The 21,089-nt window shown below is 43.1% G+C and overlaps 1 protein-coding gene across 3 annotated transcripts in view; it reads right to left on the bottom strand.

Moving 5' to 3' along the window:
* The window catches only part of CFAP221 (cilia and flagella associated protein 221), a 133,801-nt gene that overhangs the window by 9,376 nt on the left and 103,336 nt on the right, over positions 1 to 21,089 (bottom strand). Inside the window, exons 20-22 of one of the 3 annotated variants that reach the window (XM_061439811.1) lie at positions 10,061 to 10,219; positions 8,582 to 8,673; positions 640 to 732 (exon numbers count right to left, since the gene is read on the bottom strand). In XM_061439811.1, the coding sequence (XP_061295795.1) occupies positions 640 to 732; positions 8,582 to 8,673; positions 10,061 to 10,219 (344 nt within the window). Of the gene's footprint in view, positions 1 to 639; positions 733 to 6,394; positions 7,002 to 7,058; positions 7,357 to 8,581; positions 8,674 to 10,060; positions 10,220 to 21,089 lie in introns of those variants that run through there. The other 2 variants (XM_061439823.1, XM_061439816.1) reach the window with 2 other exon arrangements.

The following is a 21,089-nucleotide window of genomic DNA, read 5'->3' as shown; positions in this document are numbered from 1 at the left end:
CGACCCAGGGATCAAACCCACGTCTCAAGTTTCCTGCACTGGCAGATGTGTTCTTTACCCCTAGCACCACCTGGGAAGAGCCATAGCGGGCGTGGCCACAGCAGATTCAAGGACACATTCTCACTGGATGTTGGATGCTCATCAATAAAATCAAATTTAAGTGCCTTCATTTGGAAGCTATTTTTCTTTTTCCTTAATTTTTTTGTTTGTTTTTTATTTACTTTGGGGGGTTCTAGGTTTTCTTTTTCCCCTTTTTCCTTAAAATTTTTGTTTTTGACTTTTCTTTTAAAAATATTTTGTTTGGGGTGGGGGCTATATTTCTTTTGCCCCTCCAAATCCTACCTGCCCTCTGAATACTAACCCAAGTGCATGTGATTCTGCAGCCTTGGAAGCCCACTTAGCACCCACTCTGCTCGCCCCTCCCTGAGCACCTGCAGCACTGAACGGTCAGCCAGTTTGAGACCTGAGACTATTATTCTCCACCACAAATCCAGCATCTTATCTGCTGAGGGTGTGGCTGGGTGTCAGCTGTGTCTTGGCGGGGCTGCAAGCTCAGGCGCTGTGTGCTCCTTGGAAATCTCTCAGAGCACCTGGGATGTTTCCGGAACATAGACAGTGAGACCACAGGTAAAAAAGTACCGTTCAACTGTCTCTATCCTGTCTTCTTCCGGCAAGGCGTCAAGAACGGCAGGGACGTCGACAGGCAGCATGACTAAGTTGAAGGAATCACAGCTGTGGAAAAATCACAGAGCAGCCAAGGATATGTGACCACATTAGCAGGCTCACGGTCTTTATACAATCTTCTAAAGCACTTTTATTTTACCTTTGGTATTGTATGCTACCATCCTGTCCTCTTCACCCCTGGAAACCCACCCATGTCTCCCTAGAGGTAAAGGCGGGGGGTGGGGGTGGGTGGTGATGATGAAAGTAAAAAGTGAAAGTATTAGTCGCTCAGTCGTGTCCGACTCTTTGTGACCCCATGGCCTGCAGCCTGCCAGGCTCCTCTGTCCATGGAATTCTCCAGGCAAGAATACTGGAGTGGGTTGCCATTTTCTACTCCAAGGGATCTTCCTGACCCAGAGATTGAACCTGGGTCTCCTGCATTGCAGGCTGTGACGGGTACCGGTCAAATCCAAGAGAATGGTGCTAAATAAGATATTTCCAAGAGCTTAGAGAAAGAATTTTCAAATGTGTAGTATCTAAACTTACTTTATTTCCTGGGGGTGGAGGTGGGCTGGGGCAGCTAGATAGTTTACTTTTCCTTCTTAATACTTTTTCCCACATTTATACTCTTCCTTAGTTGTTTATTCAAGTTCAGACCTCCTCCCCACCTCCTTATGTATTGTTTGGTATTATAATTTTAGACTTTTACATAAAAATTACTGGGTATTGAGGACATTAAAAGCACTGAGATGGGGAGGAAAAAACAGTTTGTTAATTTTAAAGTTGACAGAATATTTCTGTTTCAAGTTGGTGGAATAAACACTCACCTTTAAAAAATTTTTCCTTTTTTTGGTCTCAGGTCCTTCTCACAAACCTCTCAAATGCTATTAGAGGAATAAAAACTAACACACAACAGCAAAGGGAATAGGGAAAGAGTCACAAATGGATACACATTTTTAATAATTTTCTGGAATAAGCTTTGAGAAGCTGGGAAGAGTGCTGTCTCATAAAAAAAGAGTAAAAAATGACCCATGGCAGGAAACTGACCTTCTTACCGGCCCTGCAGGTGGCACGGATGGGACACCAGGGGGATTAATTGAAGCCTCCTTGATGTGTGCAGATATGTCTTGGAGATAAGTTTCTTCTTGTTTAATAAGCAAAAATGTGCCTGGCCCACCAAGCATAGGGCTTGGTTAAATGCAACTACAGCCCATGATTTTTACAGCTGTAAAAAAGAGTGAGGAGGATCTTTATCAACTAATATGGAGTGATTTTCAGGGGATGTTATAAGTGAAAACAGCAAGATACAGAAGAGCTTATCCAGTGTGCCACTTTTTGAATAAGGAAGAGGGGGAACATGAAAAATACATATATTCTGTTTAGCATTACGAAGAGAAACATCGGAACGGTGTTAGACCGAGCTGGCTACCAGCAAGGGCAGAAGGGAGGTGGGATGGAGTGACACGTGTCTGAGTTTGACTTTTTGTGTAGCTTTGAATTTGGTTAGTGTGTTAATGTTCTACATATTCAAAAAATAAAATTAAATCAATATGAAAGGGAGGAGTGAGTGAGTGAGAGTTGCTCAGCCATGTCTGACTCTTTGTGACCCCAGAGGCTGTAGCCTGCCAGGCTCCTCTGTCCATGGGATTCTCCAGGCAAGAATACTGGAGTGGGTTGCCCTTTCCTTCTCTAACGAAAGGGAGGAAATGCCCCTAAACTGAAAGCAAACTGAAACACATAAAATTTCATATGAATTCCATAAGCACAGTGGAGGGGAAAAAAGAGAGAAAGAGGAAGGGAAAGAAAGAAAAACAAAGAAGAAAAGGAAGGACTTATAGTCAATATCCTGTAATAACCTATAATAGAAAAAAGAATTTGGAAAAGAATATATATATATATAGTTATATCACTTTGCTGTACACCTAAAACTTTGTCAATCAATTATACTTCAATTAAAAAATACTTAAAGAGAAAAGGAGTAATCCAAATAACTCATAAATATAGTATTTGACTATATATCCACATCCTGGATAGAATGGGGATAGGGAGAAAACTTCAAATAAATCTTGAGCTCTATTTACTATGCTTGTTTTTTAAAGTGGTTATAGGTGAAGTCATTCTGAAACTATTTTTAACACTCTATAAAACTGAGCGAGTAAATGTCTTAGGAAGCCAGGGTTCTCACAGAGGAAGAACAGACAGATAACTAAGCAACTCCATGAGTGTGGGCTGGGATTATAAGCACCAGCGTAGATTCATGACTTCCAAAATGGGGATAGGTGTGTACAGTGTGTATGTGCACGTGTATATGTGCATACGTGTATAGATGTATGTGGTCATGCATTTTTGTATGGCTATGAACATATGTGTGAAAGTATGTGTATATACATGCACTTCCCCACACTCTGGATTGTCTGCTGAGGAGGCCAAGAAACAACCCCCCTCCACCCCCAGGGGCAATGTGTGCACCAGGAACCCAGATTTTGGTCTCTAATACCATTTCTCAGCAAAAGGGACCTGGCCTCCACCACCCAGAGATTAACCTTATTTACTGACTTAATGACAAAGAATGCAGGTTCTAACGGACAGTCCCACTGAGATCTCCAAGTGCATGTATCTGAGGAAGGGGTGGAAGAAGGTGGGAGCCTGGACCACTCTTCCAAGGCCAGGCTGGTCTGGAAGACAGAATAGCAACTAAAGGTTTTTCATGAGACCAAACTCATCTAATTTTTAAATTCTTACTTTTCTACGTGTTAATGCGTTCCTCTGGAATTGAAAGGGTGGTGACAGTGGGTGTTTGAGTAGTATATTTTGCTTTGTTTTGTTTCATGCCTTTCTTGGAAAAGTAAAACTCTGACAACCCTGAGTCAGTTCCTAAGATTCTTCTGGACACTTCACCCATCTATGAAATCCCAAAGTCTGGCACTTCTGGATTATTAATAGGTAATTTCTTCATTGATGCTGACTCAGATTTCATGGGAGTCACAGAGACTCAATAAATTCTCTCTGAATTTATTAAGGAGCAAAGAACCCAAGTGAGCTGTTTTGATTATTATGAATGCAAAAATGACTTGGAATAAATAAACATTAAATAATATTGCATGGTTTAATAAAAAACAGGTAACTCTCAGCGGCAAAAATACAGGGGAAATACCAGCTAAGAAACAGGTAATCTATTCAAGCACAATGACTGCAAATTGAAGTATCATTAGTGGGTCTGTGGGAAGTTAAAAAGGAATACCATTATTATTCTGTAAGTCTTTTAGAAACAAAAACATGAGCTAGTGTCTTACATTATGGAAATACATGATGAAGAAATAAAGAATCCTCTCTTGATTTTATAATCTGTCATGCAATTATGCTTTATTTTGAAACAAATTGGCCCAACAGAGCACTCAAGCTGGAGAGTACTCAAGCTTCTGTACCTCAGCACAGAAGCTGGAGGTAACAACTCCTAGTTGGAAAGTTTTCTTTAATTCATGTGGAATTCATGTTTAATTCATGGTTAATTCAAGCCCAAAGTAACTGCACTCTGAGTGCCTTTTGAAAGAATAGCCTCAGGAGATTTTTCCAAGGACACAGCTTTGGAAAAAAAAAAAACACAGGATGTTTTTGTCTTAATTCTTGAGACCCGTGCTTGCTGACAGCTGGTGGACCCTGGCCATCTGCACTCCCCACCATTTCTCATTTTACATGTTCTGTCTAGGGGAGGGTGCCACGCAGCTCTGCTTGGTTCCCTGATGACTGGAGTCTGTTCTGAAGTGCCTTCACTCCTCAGCAAAATGAGGATTTGAGTCCAGATGATGGAGGGTCATCGCCATCTCGTGGCAGCAGAGTGACTGCAAGGTTTAGTGGGTGGGGGACGGCAGGAGTGGGAAGAGTTATTAAGGACAGTGCTGGAGGCACCACGTGAGTCCTGATAAGTGCTCCGTAGGGACTCCTTCAGGTGCCCATTTCATAGACAAGGAAATCATTGCTCAAGGGCTTCAGGGATGGGTGACTCGCCCAAGGATGCAGAGTTGGTGACAGGGCTATTGGGTCTCTCAGACACCAGAGTGTCCTTCTCTCTGTAAGGTTGTTCCCTCCAGCCCTAGGTTCTGGAGATTTCAGGTCTTAGAAATATGCTAATATTACCAAATACAAGTTCATGTACCCAATGCACAGTGAGGCCAAGCAACCCAAAATGCCAGAGTCTGAAGCAGAGGAAGGTTTACTGCAGGATCCAGTAAGGAGAAGAGGGTGGCTTGTGCCCAAACCTTCAGAACTGCCCGAAGGTTTTCAGGGGGAAGTTTTTAAAGGCAAAACTTGGGGTGAGGGCTGCAGAGTGTGTGACTTTCTTCTGACTGGCTAGTGGTGAGCTACAGACCCTTATCTAGGTCCTCTGCTATAGCTCCACTCTGAAATGCCCAGATAACAGTATCTGATGCACATTCCTGAGTTACAGATGCCAAACCCCGACCAAATGCAAGAAGTTAACTATTTGATGACCGTGACCACTGAGCCCCCAGACCTATGGTAACCTGAGAACTGACAACATGACATCATCCTGTAACCTCACCATCACCTAATCAGAGACCTGTGTATGGTGAACTGATCACACACCCTGCAATCCCCCTCCCTCACCTGGGCTTTAAAAATGCTTCCCTGAAAGCCAAGGGGAGTTGGGCTTTTTGAGCTTTAGCTGCCTTGTTCTCCTTCTTGGTGCCTGCAATACTTTCTTGGGGCTTCCCTGGTGGCGCAGATAGTAAAGAATCCGCCTGCAATGCAGGAGACCTGGGTTCGATCCCTGGGTTGGGAAGATTCCCTGGAGAAGGGAATGGCAACCCACTCCAGTATTTTTGCCTGGAGAATCCCATGGACAGAGGAGCCTGGTGGGCTACAGTCCATGGGGACACAACTGAGCAACTTTCACTTCCATCACAACCTCGTGTCAGTAGACTGGCTTTGCTGTGCACGGGTGAGCGGACCCAAGTTTGGTTCAGTAATATGAATTCACAGAAAAGGAACTAACATTTCTGAGCCCCTGCCATGGCCCACATCCTCTGTTTGCTCTCATGCTCATCTCCAGGCAAAGGAGGGCAGTAGAGACACACTGAAAAAAATGACCCAAAAGGAACAGCACGTGGAAAAGCCTGGATTTCGATTAATTCAGGAAGAGCTTTTCTGCTGGCAGTGGAGGAAGAAGTAAAGGTAAGGGTTCCAGGGTCACAAACTGGATTTCAATTGCCTTCTTGAATCCCTGGGGATATGTGGGTGACAGTGCATATGGGGTTGGTGCACACTGGGGTGAGCTTTCCTACTTAAAAAAATATATATATTTACTTGTTATTTGGCTGTGTTGCATCTTAGTTGTATCATGCAGGATCTTTCCTTGTGGTGCACCGACCCTCCACTTGTGGTGCATGGGCTCAAGAGTTGCAGCACACCGGCATAGTTGCCTGGTCACTGGCACAGTTGCCCCGTCACTGGCATAGTTGCCCCGTGGCAGGTGGGATCCAAGCTCCCAGACCAGGGATTGAACCCATGTCCCCTGTAGGCATAGTTGCCCCGTGGCAGGTGGGATCCAAGCTCCCAGACCAGGGATCGAACCCATGTCCCCTGCACTGGAAGGCAGATTCTTAACCACTGGACCAACAGGGGCGTCTTCTCCTACTTCTACTAAAACAAAAACGTCAAGGCTGAGCAGGTCTGATGGGCCTGGGTTCTGGATGAGAGGACTTGGCCCAAAGAGCTGATCAGAGAGTGTGGCTGAGGTCGCACGGCTCCTGAGGACCTAGGAGAATTCTGATGATGGTGAGGAACCAGGACACGCTGGCAGAAGTCAGGGTGTAAGTACCCACTGACCCTGGTTGGTGGCAGTGCTTAGGCCCAGGCAGAGCTGACTACTCCTGAGGCCGTGGTGGGGCTTTGCCCCCTTGGGGTGGGCCTCACTCCAGATCAAAGGATTTGAGCAATAGGTCACTGCTGATGGTCATTGTGTTGGGGTACTAGTCATGTTTGCTCACCAGCAACTCATTTTACTATATTTGTAAGGACAATGGACCAAATAAGTAAATTCCAGGTCTCAGGAGCAGGTCACTGACCAGGCTGCGTCTAAAGGAAAAGGCATCAGCTAGGTGTTTGATCTTAGGGCTTTGAAGAGGTGCTAGTTAAGCAAATTAGCAAGAATGTGCTTAGTTAAATTTCCTCCTTCTTTGGTCTAACACTATTCTCATCTACCTGCTCTGTCTCCGATGACAGCTGTGGGGCCTCCCGGTGAATGGCCAGGCTAGGGCATGGAGAGACCTGGATCCTTTGGTGTGGATATGGAGGGTGTAGATCATGGCAATTCTAAAATGCTGAAAATGAACCATGATTATTTCAGTTGAATTATGTGGACTGGTTGTCTACTTTTATTGAAGTATGGTCAATGATCCACCGTGACATTAATTTTTTTTCTAAAAAACCCCAGTTATTTATTTATTTATTTGTTTTTGGCTGTGCCAGGTCTTTGTTGCTGCACATGGGCTTTCTCCAGTTGTGGCGAGTGGGGGTTATTCTCCAGCTGCAGCACATGGGCTTTTTGTTGCAGTGGTTTCTCTTGTTGTGGACAGAGCACGGGCTCCAGGGTTCAGGCTCAGTAGTTGTGGCACATGGGTTCAGCTGTCCCTCAGCAGATGCAATCACCCCAGATCAGGGATCAAACCTGTGTCCCTGCATTGGCAGGAGGATTCCTAATCCCTGGAATATCAGGGAAGCCCTGTGACATTAATTTTTTTAAAAGTTTATCTCAAGAGCTATGATATGATCCTACAATCCCACAACTGGGCAAATATCTAGGAAAAAAACACAATTAGAAAAGATATGTGTACTTCAAAGCTCATAGTAGCACTGTTTACAATAGCCAAGACATGGAAGCCACCTAAGTGTCCATCAACAGAGAAATGGATAAAGAAGATATTGTAGATATATACCATGGAATATTACTCAGCCATAAAAAAGAATGAAATAACGCCATCTGCAGCAACATGAATGGACCTTGAGATGATCATACTAAGTGCAAGACAAATATCATATGATATTACCTGTATGTGAAATCTAAAAATGATATAAATGAAATTATTTATAAAACAAAAATAGACTCACAGACATAGAAAACAAACTTATGGTTACTAAAGGAGAAAAGTAGGGGGTAGGGATAAATTAGAAGATTAGGATTAACATATACACACTAGTATATATTAAATAAATAACCAACAAGGACCTTCTATATAGCACAGGGAACTATACTCAGTATCTTGTGGTAATCAATAATGGAAAAGAATGTAAAAAAAGAATTTACCTATATATATCTACATAGATACACGTATCTATACATGCATATCTGAGTCATTTTGCTGTAAATCTGAAACTAACACAGCATTGTAAATCAACTGCTGCTGCTGCTAAGTCGCTTCAGTCGTGTCCGACTCTGTGCGACCCCAGAGATGGCAGCCCACTAGGCTCCCCCGTCCCTGGGATTCTCCAGGCAAGAACACTGGAGTGGGTTGCCATTTCCTCTCCAATGCATGAAAGTGAAAAGTGAAAAGTGAAAGTGAAGTCGCTCAATTGTGTCCGACCCTCTGCGATCCCATGGACTGTAGCCTTCCAGGCTCCTCCATCCATGGGATTTTCCAAGCAAGAGTACTGGAGTGGGGTGCCATTGCCTTCTCCATTGTAAATCAACTAGATATGAATAAAAGTTAAAAAAAAATAAAGTTTATCTCAAGATAAAGAGATGAAAATCAGTTACACATCATCATATCCCTCTGACTACCGAACTTCCCTCATGCACCAAAAGTATGATTTGATATTTTATTGGTAGGCAACTTTCGGGGTCACAATCTCTGTAATCTGAGGGGCACACATACCCCTCTGAGGCAACATGAGCTGGGCTTACCTCGGCAACACCTCTGTCTTAGAAGTTTCGGGCAGGGATAAGAACACCAGGCTCTGGAACCTCTTCCAGGTCATCACTCCAGGTATTATGTCCTGTAATAGAGCCAGCACAGGGGGACCATGGGTAAAGTCCAGGAAGCACTTCAATTTCACTCAGCTGGCTAATTTTCAGTGTTAAAAGTTGAACTGCAAGATTTATCATTTAAGCTTAATAGAATTTTTCTGAGGCTAAAAAAGACAACCACTCCAGTAAACAGTGTTCAATGAAGCAGCAGGAATTAAAGCAGGAGGAAGGAGAGGTTTGTGCCCTGACTTATGAGGCAGAGAAGCAAGGGTTCCGGTGTGGAGGGGCAGGTCAGGCCTCTTGATCTGTTTTGATTACTGTGAATGTGATGCTAATGCAACATTTAGAGAGCATGGGTCAGTTCATCAAAGGCTCTTCCAGGCAGTGGGGATGGGGGGCGGTGAGCATGTGCAAGTGCACTGAGATGCCAAGGGGGGTGTGATCAGGGGTCACTGAGTGCAGGGAGTGTGATGGGGGTTGACAGAAAATGTGGCCAGGAAGGCAGGCTGGTTATGAAGGGTCTCATGGGCCAAGCTCATGAGCTTGGAGCTCCTCCAGTGGGCAGCAGGGACCATGGAGGGCTTTCAAAGTGGAGAAGGACTGGATAAGATTTGAATGGCAGGAAGGCTTCTGCAGGGGGGTAAGGGGTGGTAGTCGTGTGGTGTTGGCACCCAGGTGGAAGAGAGGGAGTCACGTGGTGTGTAAAGCAGACTGGTGGGACCCAGGGTGGCTGGACTCAGGGATGATGAAGGAGAAGGGAGTGAGGACCACATGGGTCATTGCTTGAATTGTACACCCAAGAGGCAGGAAAGTGATGTGGGAAGAGGTGTGAAGTGGGGCTGGCGGGAGTAGGGCCAAGATGATGACCTAAGGTGGGGTTTTGTCGAGTGTGGAAGGGCTGAGGGTCACCTGCAGGAGATGTTGCTGGAAACTGAGGTCAGGCTGGTTATCCAGGGAAGAAGGGACTCTGGAGAGCCTCTTTCTCACTGTGTGTTTGTCACATCACCACCTTGTCCCTTCTGACCTGTCTCTCCTTGTTAGGGACCAAAGAGAGAGAACGTCAGACCCCAGGATTGTGACCACCATGTGACTTCTCTTACATGGTCACAGTGGGAATAAAATGAATATTAGGCATAGCCTTCAAAGGAAAAAAGAATAAGAATGTTGAAAGGGGCCAACATGAAGCCTGGGAAGTGGGCACAGGCAGACAGGGGTGGTGTGGCGAACCCACCTGCCCTGCTCTTGGGCTGGGGCATGCCAGTGCCCCTGTGCCATGGTTACTATCCTTGTTCTGCAGCTGTGGCTGCAAACTCTCTTATTCCCAGTTCCAGCTGTGACCCCTCACTTCCTTGTCCCCCACCCCCTGGTCCCTGCAGCCCAGGGCCAGTTCTGCTGCTGAGCCTGGGACGGCTTTACCGTGTGATGGAGAAATTGCTTCTGGGTGATGGGGATGCTGGAGCCACAGTGGCACTCCTTGGTGAACTTGTACTTGGGGTGGGAGCACAGGTGGTAATCGATCAAGGTTTCCACGTAAGTCAGAGGGTGCTTCACAGCAAACAATCCCGGGCTGGGATTCTGCAGAAGAGGGAGAGAAAAAAAAAAGAGTCTCTTTTGCTGACCAGCTTTCACCTCAGGCACAGAACAGACATCAGCTGAGCTTCCCCATGGCTCCCACCAGTACGGACACTCTGACTCCGCATCAGCTTGTCTGGGAAAGAGAAGCAGGAGAGTAGAGGTGGTTTCAGATGGGCTGTGGTCATGGTCACTCACAGATGTCACTTTTCTGGCTGAGCATCACATATCACATGGATTTACTAGGCTCCCGTGGAAACCAGCACAAATGAAACCACAGCTTAAAGTATTTGTTTCTAAATTTGATCAGTCCTAACTGTAAATAAGCAAACTGGTTTTAAAAAGCAAATGAGCTTCTGGTTTTGGAAAGGAAAAACAGCTTTTTTAAAACTAGTTTAAAGAGAAGATAAAGGAGAGGGTGGCATTTGATATATCAGGAAATGTCAACGTTTAACATTGTTTTGGTGATGTCTTTAATTCAGGAAGTCTCCATTTGGATGTAGTATCTGGCTTTAAGGGAGATCCTGTTTTTTACTAATTTTCCAGTGGGACTAATGGAGGTACAGAGCAATTATATCAAAATATACAAAAACATGGAGCCTTTTAATATTCCTTCTTGGGCTTATCCGATAAAAACCCTGCTCTTGTCCCAAACAACATAGCTTTCAGCTCCCTCATGGTTAATTCAGATGTTTAAGAACCACTGAGATTCTGTTCTTTTTGTCTGAGTAATTTTTTTAAAACACACACACAAATCACCATATGACTGATGGAAACCCAATCTCACTGTCAAGATATAAACGTTCCCCACAACTTAAAGATGATGCAGCCAGGCCAGGGAGGTGTGATAGCAGCACTTGGTTGTGGTAGATGTGATGAATGTGTTCCAGCCACAAATGCTGGGAAGGCAGTCCTCTGTTAGTTCAGGGAGGCTGACCTACAGCCAGGGCCGAGGAGAAAGATGCCGAGCAAGTGGGCTCTTGCCTGAACTCATGACTGTAAAGGCAGCAGGAGGGCAGGGAGGCAATGATGCCCCCTGAGGGAGTCGGCAGGGCCCCAGCAACCACATCTCAATGAGCTCTGCGGCTGAGGGAAGAGGCAGGAGATACCTATGTGTACAGAGCAGCTCTTTTTCCCATTCTTCAATGTGCCATATGGGGTGGGGGCTGAGACAGGGGCAAATGCAAATACTGGCTCCCAAATCTGACCCAGATAGCAACTGCAGGGCCGGAAATAAATAAGGTGAAAGATGGGGGCCCTGGCGAGAGAAAGCCAGGGAGGTTGAGGATGCAGAGTAAAGCAGGTGGGGGTGGGGAGATAGGGGACGTTTCCTATTCCTGTGCAGGTTCCCTTAAGTACACCTGGGTGCAAGGACATAACGGGAGGAGCCAAGGTTAGGAGACAAAGCAAGCGGCCCAGCTTGCACCACTTAGGCACTCTGTGAACAATCACTCCACAGATGGGATGAACTTTTTGGCCAACCCAATAGTAAAGAGCATTTATTTTGTCTTAACTGTGTCATTATGTTTCTCTGCCAGGCCAAGCACAGGCTTGGATTATAGCTTTTGGGTGAAGGTTCACTATCACGACCTCTGGGTCAGTGACAGAGGGAAGTTCTAATATCAAAGCAAGATGGACTCTATTAATATTTTTAAATTTTCCATCAAGTCTTAAAAATCATGCCAAATATTAGTTGGTATCCTAGTTGGAACACATATCAATTTTTAGTTGACTCTCCCCCTTAGAGTTTATAATGGCTTTTTATTTTGCTTTAATGATGTGCCTTTATGAAACCTGTACTGTTGGCACATGGAGTCTATCCTGTCCTGGATGCCTCCTCTGGCCCCTGTAGATAATGCACAGATATCATCCCAAGACTTACTGTAGAGCTTTCCTTGTTATAACCACTATTTATTGCTGACAAAGGTCCATCCAGTCAAAGCTATGGTTTCTCTAGTAGTTGTGTACGGATGTGAGAGTTAGACGATAAAGAAGGTTGAGCACCAAAGAATTGATGCTTTCGAATTGTGGTACTGGAGAAGACTCTTGAGAGTCTCTTGGACAGCAAGGAGATCAAACCAGTCAATCCTAAAGGAAATAAACTCTGAATGTTCATTGGAAGGACTGATGCTGAAGCTGAAGCTCCAATACTTTGGCCACCCAATGTGAAGAGCCAATTCACCGGAAAAGATCCTGATGCTGAGAAAGACTAAAGACAGGAGGGGAAGTGGGTGACAGAGGATGAGATGGTTGGATGGCATCATCAACTTAATAGATATGAGTTTGAGCAAACTTCAGGAGATGGAGAAGGACAGGGAAGCCTCGTGTGCTGCAGTCCATGGGGTTGCAAAGAGTCGGACATGACTGAGTGACTGAACAACAACATTGCCTTTTATGTTTGTTTCTTAGGGTTTCCAAATTCTTTCTTTTATAGCCATATTGATGTATAATTGATATACAATAAACTGCATGCACTTAAAGTATAGAAGTTGGTATATGTTGATATATGTTATGTCTGCAAAACTGGTCTCTTTCTACTTGCAGAGTGGTGAGGGAGGTGGTAGCGGGTGGGTCTAGGGGACAAGAGAGTGGTGTCCAAACTTTACCATGGAGATCAAGGGGTTTTGCTGGGATACCCTTCTCAGGAAAGCCCATCTCCCACTGCCAGCCCAGCCTTTCTATGTAGAACTTCAGCCGATGAGAGGGTTCTGGTGCCAAATGAAGTCTGGAAATCACTGAGCTAAATGTCCTATGACGTTCAGTTCAGTTCAGTTTAGCCGCTCAGTCGTGTCTGACTCTTTGTGACCCCATGGACCACAGCACTCCAGGCTTCCCTGTCCATCACCAACTCCCAGAGCTTACTCAGACTCATGTCCATTCAGTTGGTGATGCCATCCAACCATCTCATCCTCTATTGTCTCCTTTTCCTCCTGCTTTCAATCTTTCCCAGTATCAGGGTCTTTCCCAATGAGTCAGTTCTCCGCATGAGGTGGCCAAAGTATTGGAGTTTCAGCTTTAGAATCAGTCCTTCTAACGAATATTCAGGACTGATTTCCTTTAGGATGGACTGGTTGGATCTCCTTGCAAGGGACTCTCAAGAGTCTTCTCCAACACCACAGCTCAAAAGTAACAATTCTTCAGCACTCAGCTTTCTTTATAGTCCAACTCTCACATCCATACATGACTACTGGATAAACCATAGCTTTAACTTGATGGACCCTTGTTAGCAAAGTAATGTCTCTGCTTTTTAATACGCTCTATAGATTGGTCGTAGCTTTTCTTCCAAAGAGCAAGTGTCTTTTATTTCATGGCTGCAGTCACCATCTGCAGTGATTTTGGAGCCGAAGAAAATAGTCTGTCACTGTTTCCCCATCTATTTGCCATGAAGTGATGGAACCAGATGCTATGATCTTAGTTTTCTGAATGCTGAGTTTTAAGCCAACTTTTTCACTGTCCTCTTTCACTTTCATCAAGAGGTTCTTTAGTTCTTTGCTCTCTGCCATAAGGATGGAATCATCTGCATATCTGAGGCTATTGATATTTCTCCCTACAATCTTGATTCCAGCTTGCGCTTCATCCAGCCCAAAACATTTCGCATGATGTACTCTGCATATAAGTTAAATAACCTGGGTGACATACAGCCTTGATGTACTCCTTTCCTGATTTGAAACCAGTCTGTTGTTTCATGCCCAGTTCTAACTGCTGCTTCTTGACCTGCATACAGATTTCTCAGGGTGCAGGCAAGATGGTCTGATGTTTCCATCTTTTTAAGAATTTTACACAGTTTGTTGTGATCCACACAGTCGAAGGCTTTGGCATAGTCAATAAAGCAGAAATAGATGTTTTTTCTGGAACTCTCTTGCTTTTTTGATGATCCAGCGGATGTTGGCAATATGATCTCTGGTTCCTCTGCCTTTTCTAAATCCAGCTTGAACATCTGGAAGTTCACGGTTCACGCACCGTTGAAGACTGGTTTGGAGAATTTTGAGTACAATTGTGCAGTAGTTTGAAGCTTCTTTGGCATTGCCTTTCTTTGGGACTGGAATGAAAACTCATCTTTTGAGTCCTATGGCCACCACTGAGTTTTCCAAATTCTCTGGCATATTGAGTGCAGCACTTTAACAGCATCATCTTTTAGGATTTGAAATAGCTCAGCTGGTATTCCATCACCTCCATTAGCTTTGTTTGTAGTGATGCTTTCTAAGGCCCACTTGACTTCTCATTCCAGGATGTCTGGCTCTAGGTGAGTGATCACACCATCGTTATTATCTGGGTCATGAAGATCTTTTTTGTATAGTTCTTCTGTGTATTCTTGTCACCTCTTCTTATTCTCTTCTGCTTCTGTTAGGTCCATACTGTTTCTGTCCTTTACTGTGTGTATCTTTGCATGAAATGTGCCCTTGGTATCTCTAATTTTCTTGATGAGATCTCTAGTCTTTCCCATTCTATTGTTTTCCTCTATTTCTTTGCATTGATCACTGAGGAAGGCTTTCTTATCTCTCCTTGCTATTCTTTGGAACTCTGCATTCAAATGGGTATATCTTTCTTTTTCTCCTTTGCCTTTAGCTTCTCTTCTTTTCTCAGCTATCTGTAAGGCCTCCTCAGACAACCATTTTGCCTTTTTGCATTTCTTTTTCTTGGGGATGTTCTTGATCATTGCCTCCTGTAGAATGTCATGAACCTCCGCCCACAGTTCTTCAGGCACTCTGTCTATAAAATCTAATCCCTTGAATCTATTTGTCACTTCCACTGTATAATCGTAAGGGATTTGATTTAGGTCATATCTGAATGGTCTAGTGGTTTTCCCTACTTTCTTCATGCTAAGCCTGAATTTTGCAATAAGGAATTTATGATCTGAGCCACAGTCAGCTCCTGGTCTTGTTTTTTGCTGACTGTATAGAGCTTCTCCATCTTTGGCTGCAAAGAATATAATCAATCTGACTTTGGTATTGACCATTTGGTGATGTCCAAGTGTAGAATCTTCTCTTGTGTTGTTGGAAGAGTGTGTTTGTATGACCAGTGTGTTCTCTTGGCAAAACTCTATTAGCCTTTGCTCTGCTTCATTTTGTACTCCAAGGCCGAACTTGCCTGTTACTCCAGGTATCTCTTGATTTCCTACTTTGGCATTCCTACCCTCTAGGATGAAAGGGATGTCTGTTTTTGGTGTTAGTTTTAGAAGGTTTTGTAGGTCTTCATAGGACCATTCAACTCCAGCTTCTTCAGCATTACTGGTTATACCTCTGAGTTCCTCTTTGAGGAACTGCCCCTCCATTCTGCCACGAGACTACCGGAACATGCCCCCTAGTGGCCAAAACACAGGTATCACAGCTCTTTGGATGAAAGCAGCAGAGCTAGGAAGAGGAGCACTGAGGCCAACAGCCAGGAACCAGGCAGGTTTGCATCCCATCTGCCCTTGGTGTGACCACCAGCACCTCTGCCACATCAGAGACACAGATTCTCCCAGGGGAGACTTTCTCAGCAGTATCTAAGGTCCTTCTTCATTCTGCACGTGTGTGTGTGTTCTTACAAAACAGACCATAATCAGGGCAACTATGGTGACATTTTACTGATGATTCTGCACTTACACAGAACCTCCTCAGATTTCCTGTCTGACTTTTACTCAGAGTTCATAATGGCCTTTTATTTTGCTTTAATGATGTGCCTTTATGAAACCTGTACTGTTGTCATGTGGAGTCCACGCTGCCCTGGATGCCTCCTCTGCCCCTGGAGACAATGCAGACATCACTCAAGCACTCCACCATAATGCTTTGCTCATTATACTTGGGGTTTGCATGCCACTTCAGTCGCTTCAGTCGTTTCCAACTGTTTACATATCTACAAGTATAAGGAGGAAGGGGGACGCCCCTGAGGGCAGGTGATGGGGGAACACACAGGCTGGCCAGGACACATGCAGTGGAGTGGGGAGAATCGGCTCAGCCTCACATTGTCAGGAGCTTGGACTTAATTCGGTATTAAAAAGGGAGTCAGGCTCCAGGGAACATTAATCAACAAGAGCTCATCCAAAAGCCTCCATACCTACATTGAAACCAACCTCCACCCAAGAGCCAACAAGTTTCAGAGCAAGACATACCAAGCTAATTCTCCAACAATGCAGGAACATAACCCTGAGCACAAAAATACAGGCAGCCAAAAGTCACACCAAACCCACAGACACCTCAAAACTCACTACTGGACATTTCATTGGACTCCAAAGAGAAGAGATCCAGCTCCACCCACTAGAACACCGATGCAAGTTTCCCTAACCAGGAAACCTTGACAAACCACTTGTCCAATCCCACCCACAGGGAGGAACCTCCACAATAAGGAGGAACCACAAACTTCCAGCATACAGAAAGACCACCCCAAACACAGCAACTTAAATAAGATGAAAAGGCAGAGAAATATTCAGCAGGCAAATGAATATGATAAAAGCCCACCAAACCAAACAAAAGAGGAGGAGATAGGGAGTCTACCTGAAAAAGAATTCAGAATAATGATAGTAAAAATGATCCAAAATCTTGAAAACAAAATGGAGTTACAGATAAATAGTCTGGAGACAAGGATTCAGAAGACGCAAGAAAAGTTTAACGAGGACCTAGAAGAAATAAAAAAGAGTGAATCAATAATGAATAATGCAATAACTGAGATCAATAGCACTCTGGAGGGAACCAACAGTAGACTAATTGAGGCAGAAGATAGGATAAATGAGATGGAAGATAGAATGGTGGAAATAAATGAAGCAGAGAGGAAAAAAGAATTAAAAGAAGTGAGGACAACCTCAGAGACCTCTGGGACAATGTTCAATGCCCCAACATTTGAATCATAGTTGTCCCAGAAGAAGAAGACAAAAAGAAAGGCCATGAGGAAATACTTGAGGAGATAATAGTTGAAAACTTCTCTAAAATGGAGAAGGAAATAGCCACCCAAGTCCAAGAAACCCAGAGAGTCCCAAACAGGATAAACCCAAGGCGAAACACCCCAAGACATATATTAATCAAATTAACAAAGATCAAACACAAAGAACAAATATTAAAAGCAGCAAGGGAAAAACAACAAATAACTCACAAGGGGATCCCCATAAGGATAACAGCTGACCTTTCAATAGAAACTCTTCAAGCCAAAAGGGAATGGCAGGACATACTTAAAGTGACGAAAGAGAAAAACCTACAACCCAAATCACTGGACCCAGCAAGGATCTCATTCAAATATGAAGGAGAAATCAAAAATTTTACAGACAAGCGAAAGCTCGGAGAATTTAGCACCACCAAACCAGCTCTTTCAACAAATGCTAAAGGATCTTCTCTAGACAGGAAACACAGAAAAGGTTTATAAACTCAAACCCCAAACAACAAAGTAAATGGCGACGGGATCGTATTTATCAATAATTACCTTAAATGCAAATGGGTTGAATGCCCCAACCAAAAGACAAACACTGGCTGAATGGATATAAAAACAAGACCCCTATATATGCTATCTACAAGAGACCCACCTCAAAACAAGGGACACATACAGACTGAAAGTGAAGGGCTGGAAAAGGATATTTCACGCAAATGGAGACCAAAAGAAAGCAGGAGTAGCAATATTCATATCAGATAAAATAGACTTTGAAATAAAGTCTGTGAAAAGAGACAAAGAAGGACACTACATAACGATCAAAGGCTCAATCAAAGAAGAAGATATAACAATTATAAATATATATACACACAACATAGGAGCACCGCAATTTGTAAGGCAAATGCTAACAAGTATGAAAGGGGAAAGTAACAATAACACAATAATAGTGGGAGACTTTAATACCCCACTCACACCTATGGATAGATCAACTAAACAGAAAATTAGCGAGGAAACACACACTTTAAATAATACAATGGACCAGTTAGACCAGTTAGACCTAATTGATATCCATAGGACATTTCACCCTAAAACAATGAATTTCACCTTTTTCTCAAGTGCACACAGAAACTTCTCCAGGACAGATCACATCCTGGGCCATAAATCTAGCCTTGGTAAATTAAAAAACACTGAAATCATCTCAAGCATCTTTTTTTATCACAATGCAGTAAGATTAGATGTCAACTACAGGAAAAAAAAAAAAACTGTTAAAAATACAAACATATGGAGGCTAAACAACACACTTCTGAATAACCAATAAATCACAGAAGAAATCAAAAAAGAAATCAAAATATAAGTATAAACCAATGAAAATGAAAACACAACAACCCCAAACCTATGGGATTCAGTAAAAGCAATGCTAAGGGGAAGGTTCATAGCAATACAAGCCTACCTCAAGAAACAGGAGAAAAATCAAATAAATAACCTAACTCTACACCTAAAGCAACTAGAAAAAGAAGAAATGAAGCACCCCAGGGTATTTTTTTGGGCTCCAAAATCACTGTAGATGGTGACTGCAGCCATGAAATTAAAAGATGCTTACTCCTTGGAAAAAAAGTTATGACCAACCTAGACAGCATATTGAAAAGCAGAGACATTACTTTGCCAACAAAGGTCCGTCTAGTCAAGGCGATGGTTTTTCCAGTGGTCATGTATGGATGCAAGAGTTAGACTGTGAAGAAAGCTGAGCGCTGAAGAATTGATGCTTTTGAACTGTGGTATTGGAGAAGACTCTTGAGAGTCCATTGGACTGCAAGGAGATCCAACCAATCCATTCTGAAGGAAATCAGCCCTGGGATTTCTTTGGAAGGAATGATGCTAAAGCTGAAACTCCAGTACTTTGTCCACCTCATGTGAAGAGTTGACTCATTGGAAAAGACTCTGATGCTGAGAGGGATTGGGGGCAGGAGGAGAAGGGGACGACAGAGGATGAGATGGCTGGATGGTATCATGACTTGATGGACGTGAGTCTGAGTGAACTCCGGGCGTTGGTGATGGACAGGGAGGCCTGGCATGCTGCGATTCACGGGGTCACAAAGAGTCAGACACGACTGAGAGCCTGAACTGAACTGAACCGAACTGAGGGTTAGTAGAAGGAAAGAAATCATAAAAATTAGAGCAGAAATAAATGTAAAAGAAACAAAGGAGACCATAGCCAAAATCAACAAAGCTAAAAGCTGGTTCTTTGACAAGATAAATAAAATAGACAAACCATCAGCCAGACTCATCAAGAAAAAAAGGGAGAAGAATCAAACCCACAAAATTAGAAATTAAAATGGAGAAATCACAACAGACAACACAGAAATACAAAGGATTGTAAGAGACTACTGCTGCTGCTGCTGCTAAGTCACTTCAGTCGTGTCCGACTCTGTGCGACCCCATAGACGGTGGCCTACCAGGCTCCCCCGTCCCTGGGATTCTCCAGGCAAGAACACTGGAGTGGGTTGCCATTTCCTTCTCCAATGCATGAAAGGGAAAAGTGAACTAGCAACTATATGCCAATAAAATGCACAACGTGGAAGAAATGGACAAATTCTTAGAAAAGTATGACTTTCCAAAACTGAACCAGGAAGAATTAGAAAATCTTAACAGACTCATCACAAGCACAGAAATCGAAACCATAATCAGAAATCTTCCAACAGGATCAGATGGCTTCACAGCTGAATTCTACCAAAAATTTAGAGAAGAGCTAACACCTATCCTACTCAAACTCTTTCAGAAACTTGCAGAGGAAGGTAAACTTCCAAACTCATTCTATGAGGCCAACATCACCCTAATACCAAAACCAGACAAAGATGCCACAAAAAAGAAAACTGCAGGCTAATATCACTGATGAACGTAGATGCAAAAATCCTTAACAAAATCCTAGTAAACAGGATCCAACAACATATTTTTTAATATCTTTTTAGATCATACATCATGACCAAGTGGGTTTTATCCCAGGGATGCAAGGATTCTTCAGTATTCACAAATCAATCAATGTGATACACCACATTAACAAACTGAAAGATAAAAACTATATGATTATCTCAATAGATGCAGAGAAAGCCTTTGACAAAATTCAACATCCATTTATGATAAAAACCCTGCAGAAAGCAGGAATAGAAGGAGCATACCTCAACATAGTAAAAGCCGTATATGATAAACCCACAGCAAACATTATCCTCAATGGTGAAAAATTGAAAGCATTTCCCCTAAAGTCAGGAACAAGACAAGGGTGCCCACACTCACCACTACTATTCAACATAGTTTTGGAAATTTTAGCCACAGAAATCAGAGAAGAAAAAGAAAGGAATCCAGATTGGAAAAGAAGTAAAACTCTCACTGTTTGCAGATGACATGATCCTCTACATAGAAAACCCTAAAGACTCCACCAGAAAATTACTAGAGCTAATCAATGAATATAGTAAAGCTTCAGGATATAAAATTAACACACAGAAATCCCTTGCATTCCTATACACTAACAATGGAAAACAGAAAGAGAAATTAAGGAAACAATTCCATTCACCATTACAACAAAAAGAATAAAATACTTAGGAATAAATCTACCTAAAGAAACAAAAGACCTATATATAGAAAATTATAAAACACTGATGAAAGAAATCAAGGATGACACAAATAGATGGAGAAATATACCATCTTCATGGATTGGAAGAATCAATATAGTGAAAATGAGTATACGACCCAAAGCAATTTATAGATTCAATGCAATCCCTATCAAGCTACCAACGGTATTTTTCAGAGAACTAGAACAAATAATTTCACAATTTGTATAGAAATACAAAAAACCTCAAATAGCCAGAGCAATCTTGAGAAAGAAGAATGGAACTGGAGGAATCAATCTACCTGACTTCAGGCTCTACTACAAAGCCACAGTTATCAAGACAGTATGGTACTGGCAGAAAGACAGAAACATAGATCAGTGGAACAAAATAGAAAGCCCAGAGATAAATCCATGCACCTATTGACACCTTATCTTTAA

The sequence above is a fragment of the Bos javanicus genome, chromosome 2, assembly GCF_032452875.1.
Source record: "Bos javanicus breed banteng chromosome 2, ARS-OSU_banteng_1.0, whole genome shotgun sequence".
NCBI classification, from domain to species: Eukaryota; Metazoa; Chordata; class Mammalia; order Artiodactyla; family Bovidae; genus Bos; species Bos javanicus.
The sequence above is the reverse complement of the archived record's forward strand: the minus strand, read 5'-3'. Positions and strand labels throughout refer to the sequence as shown.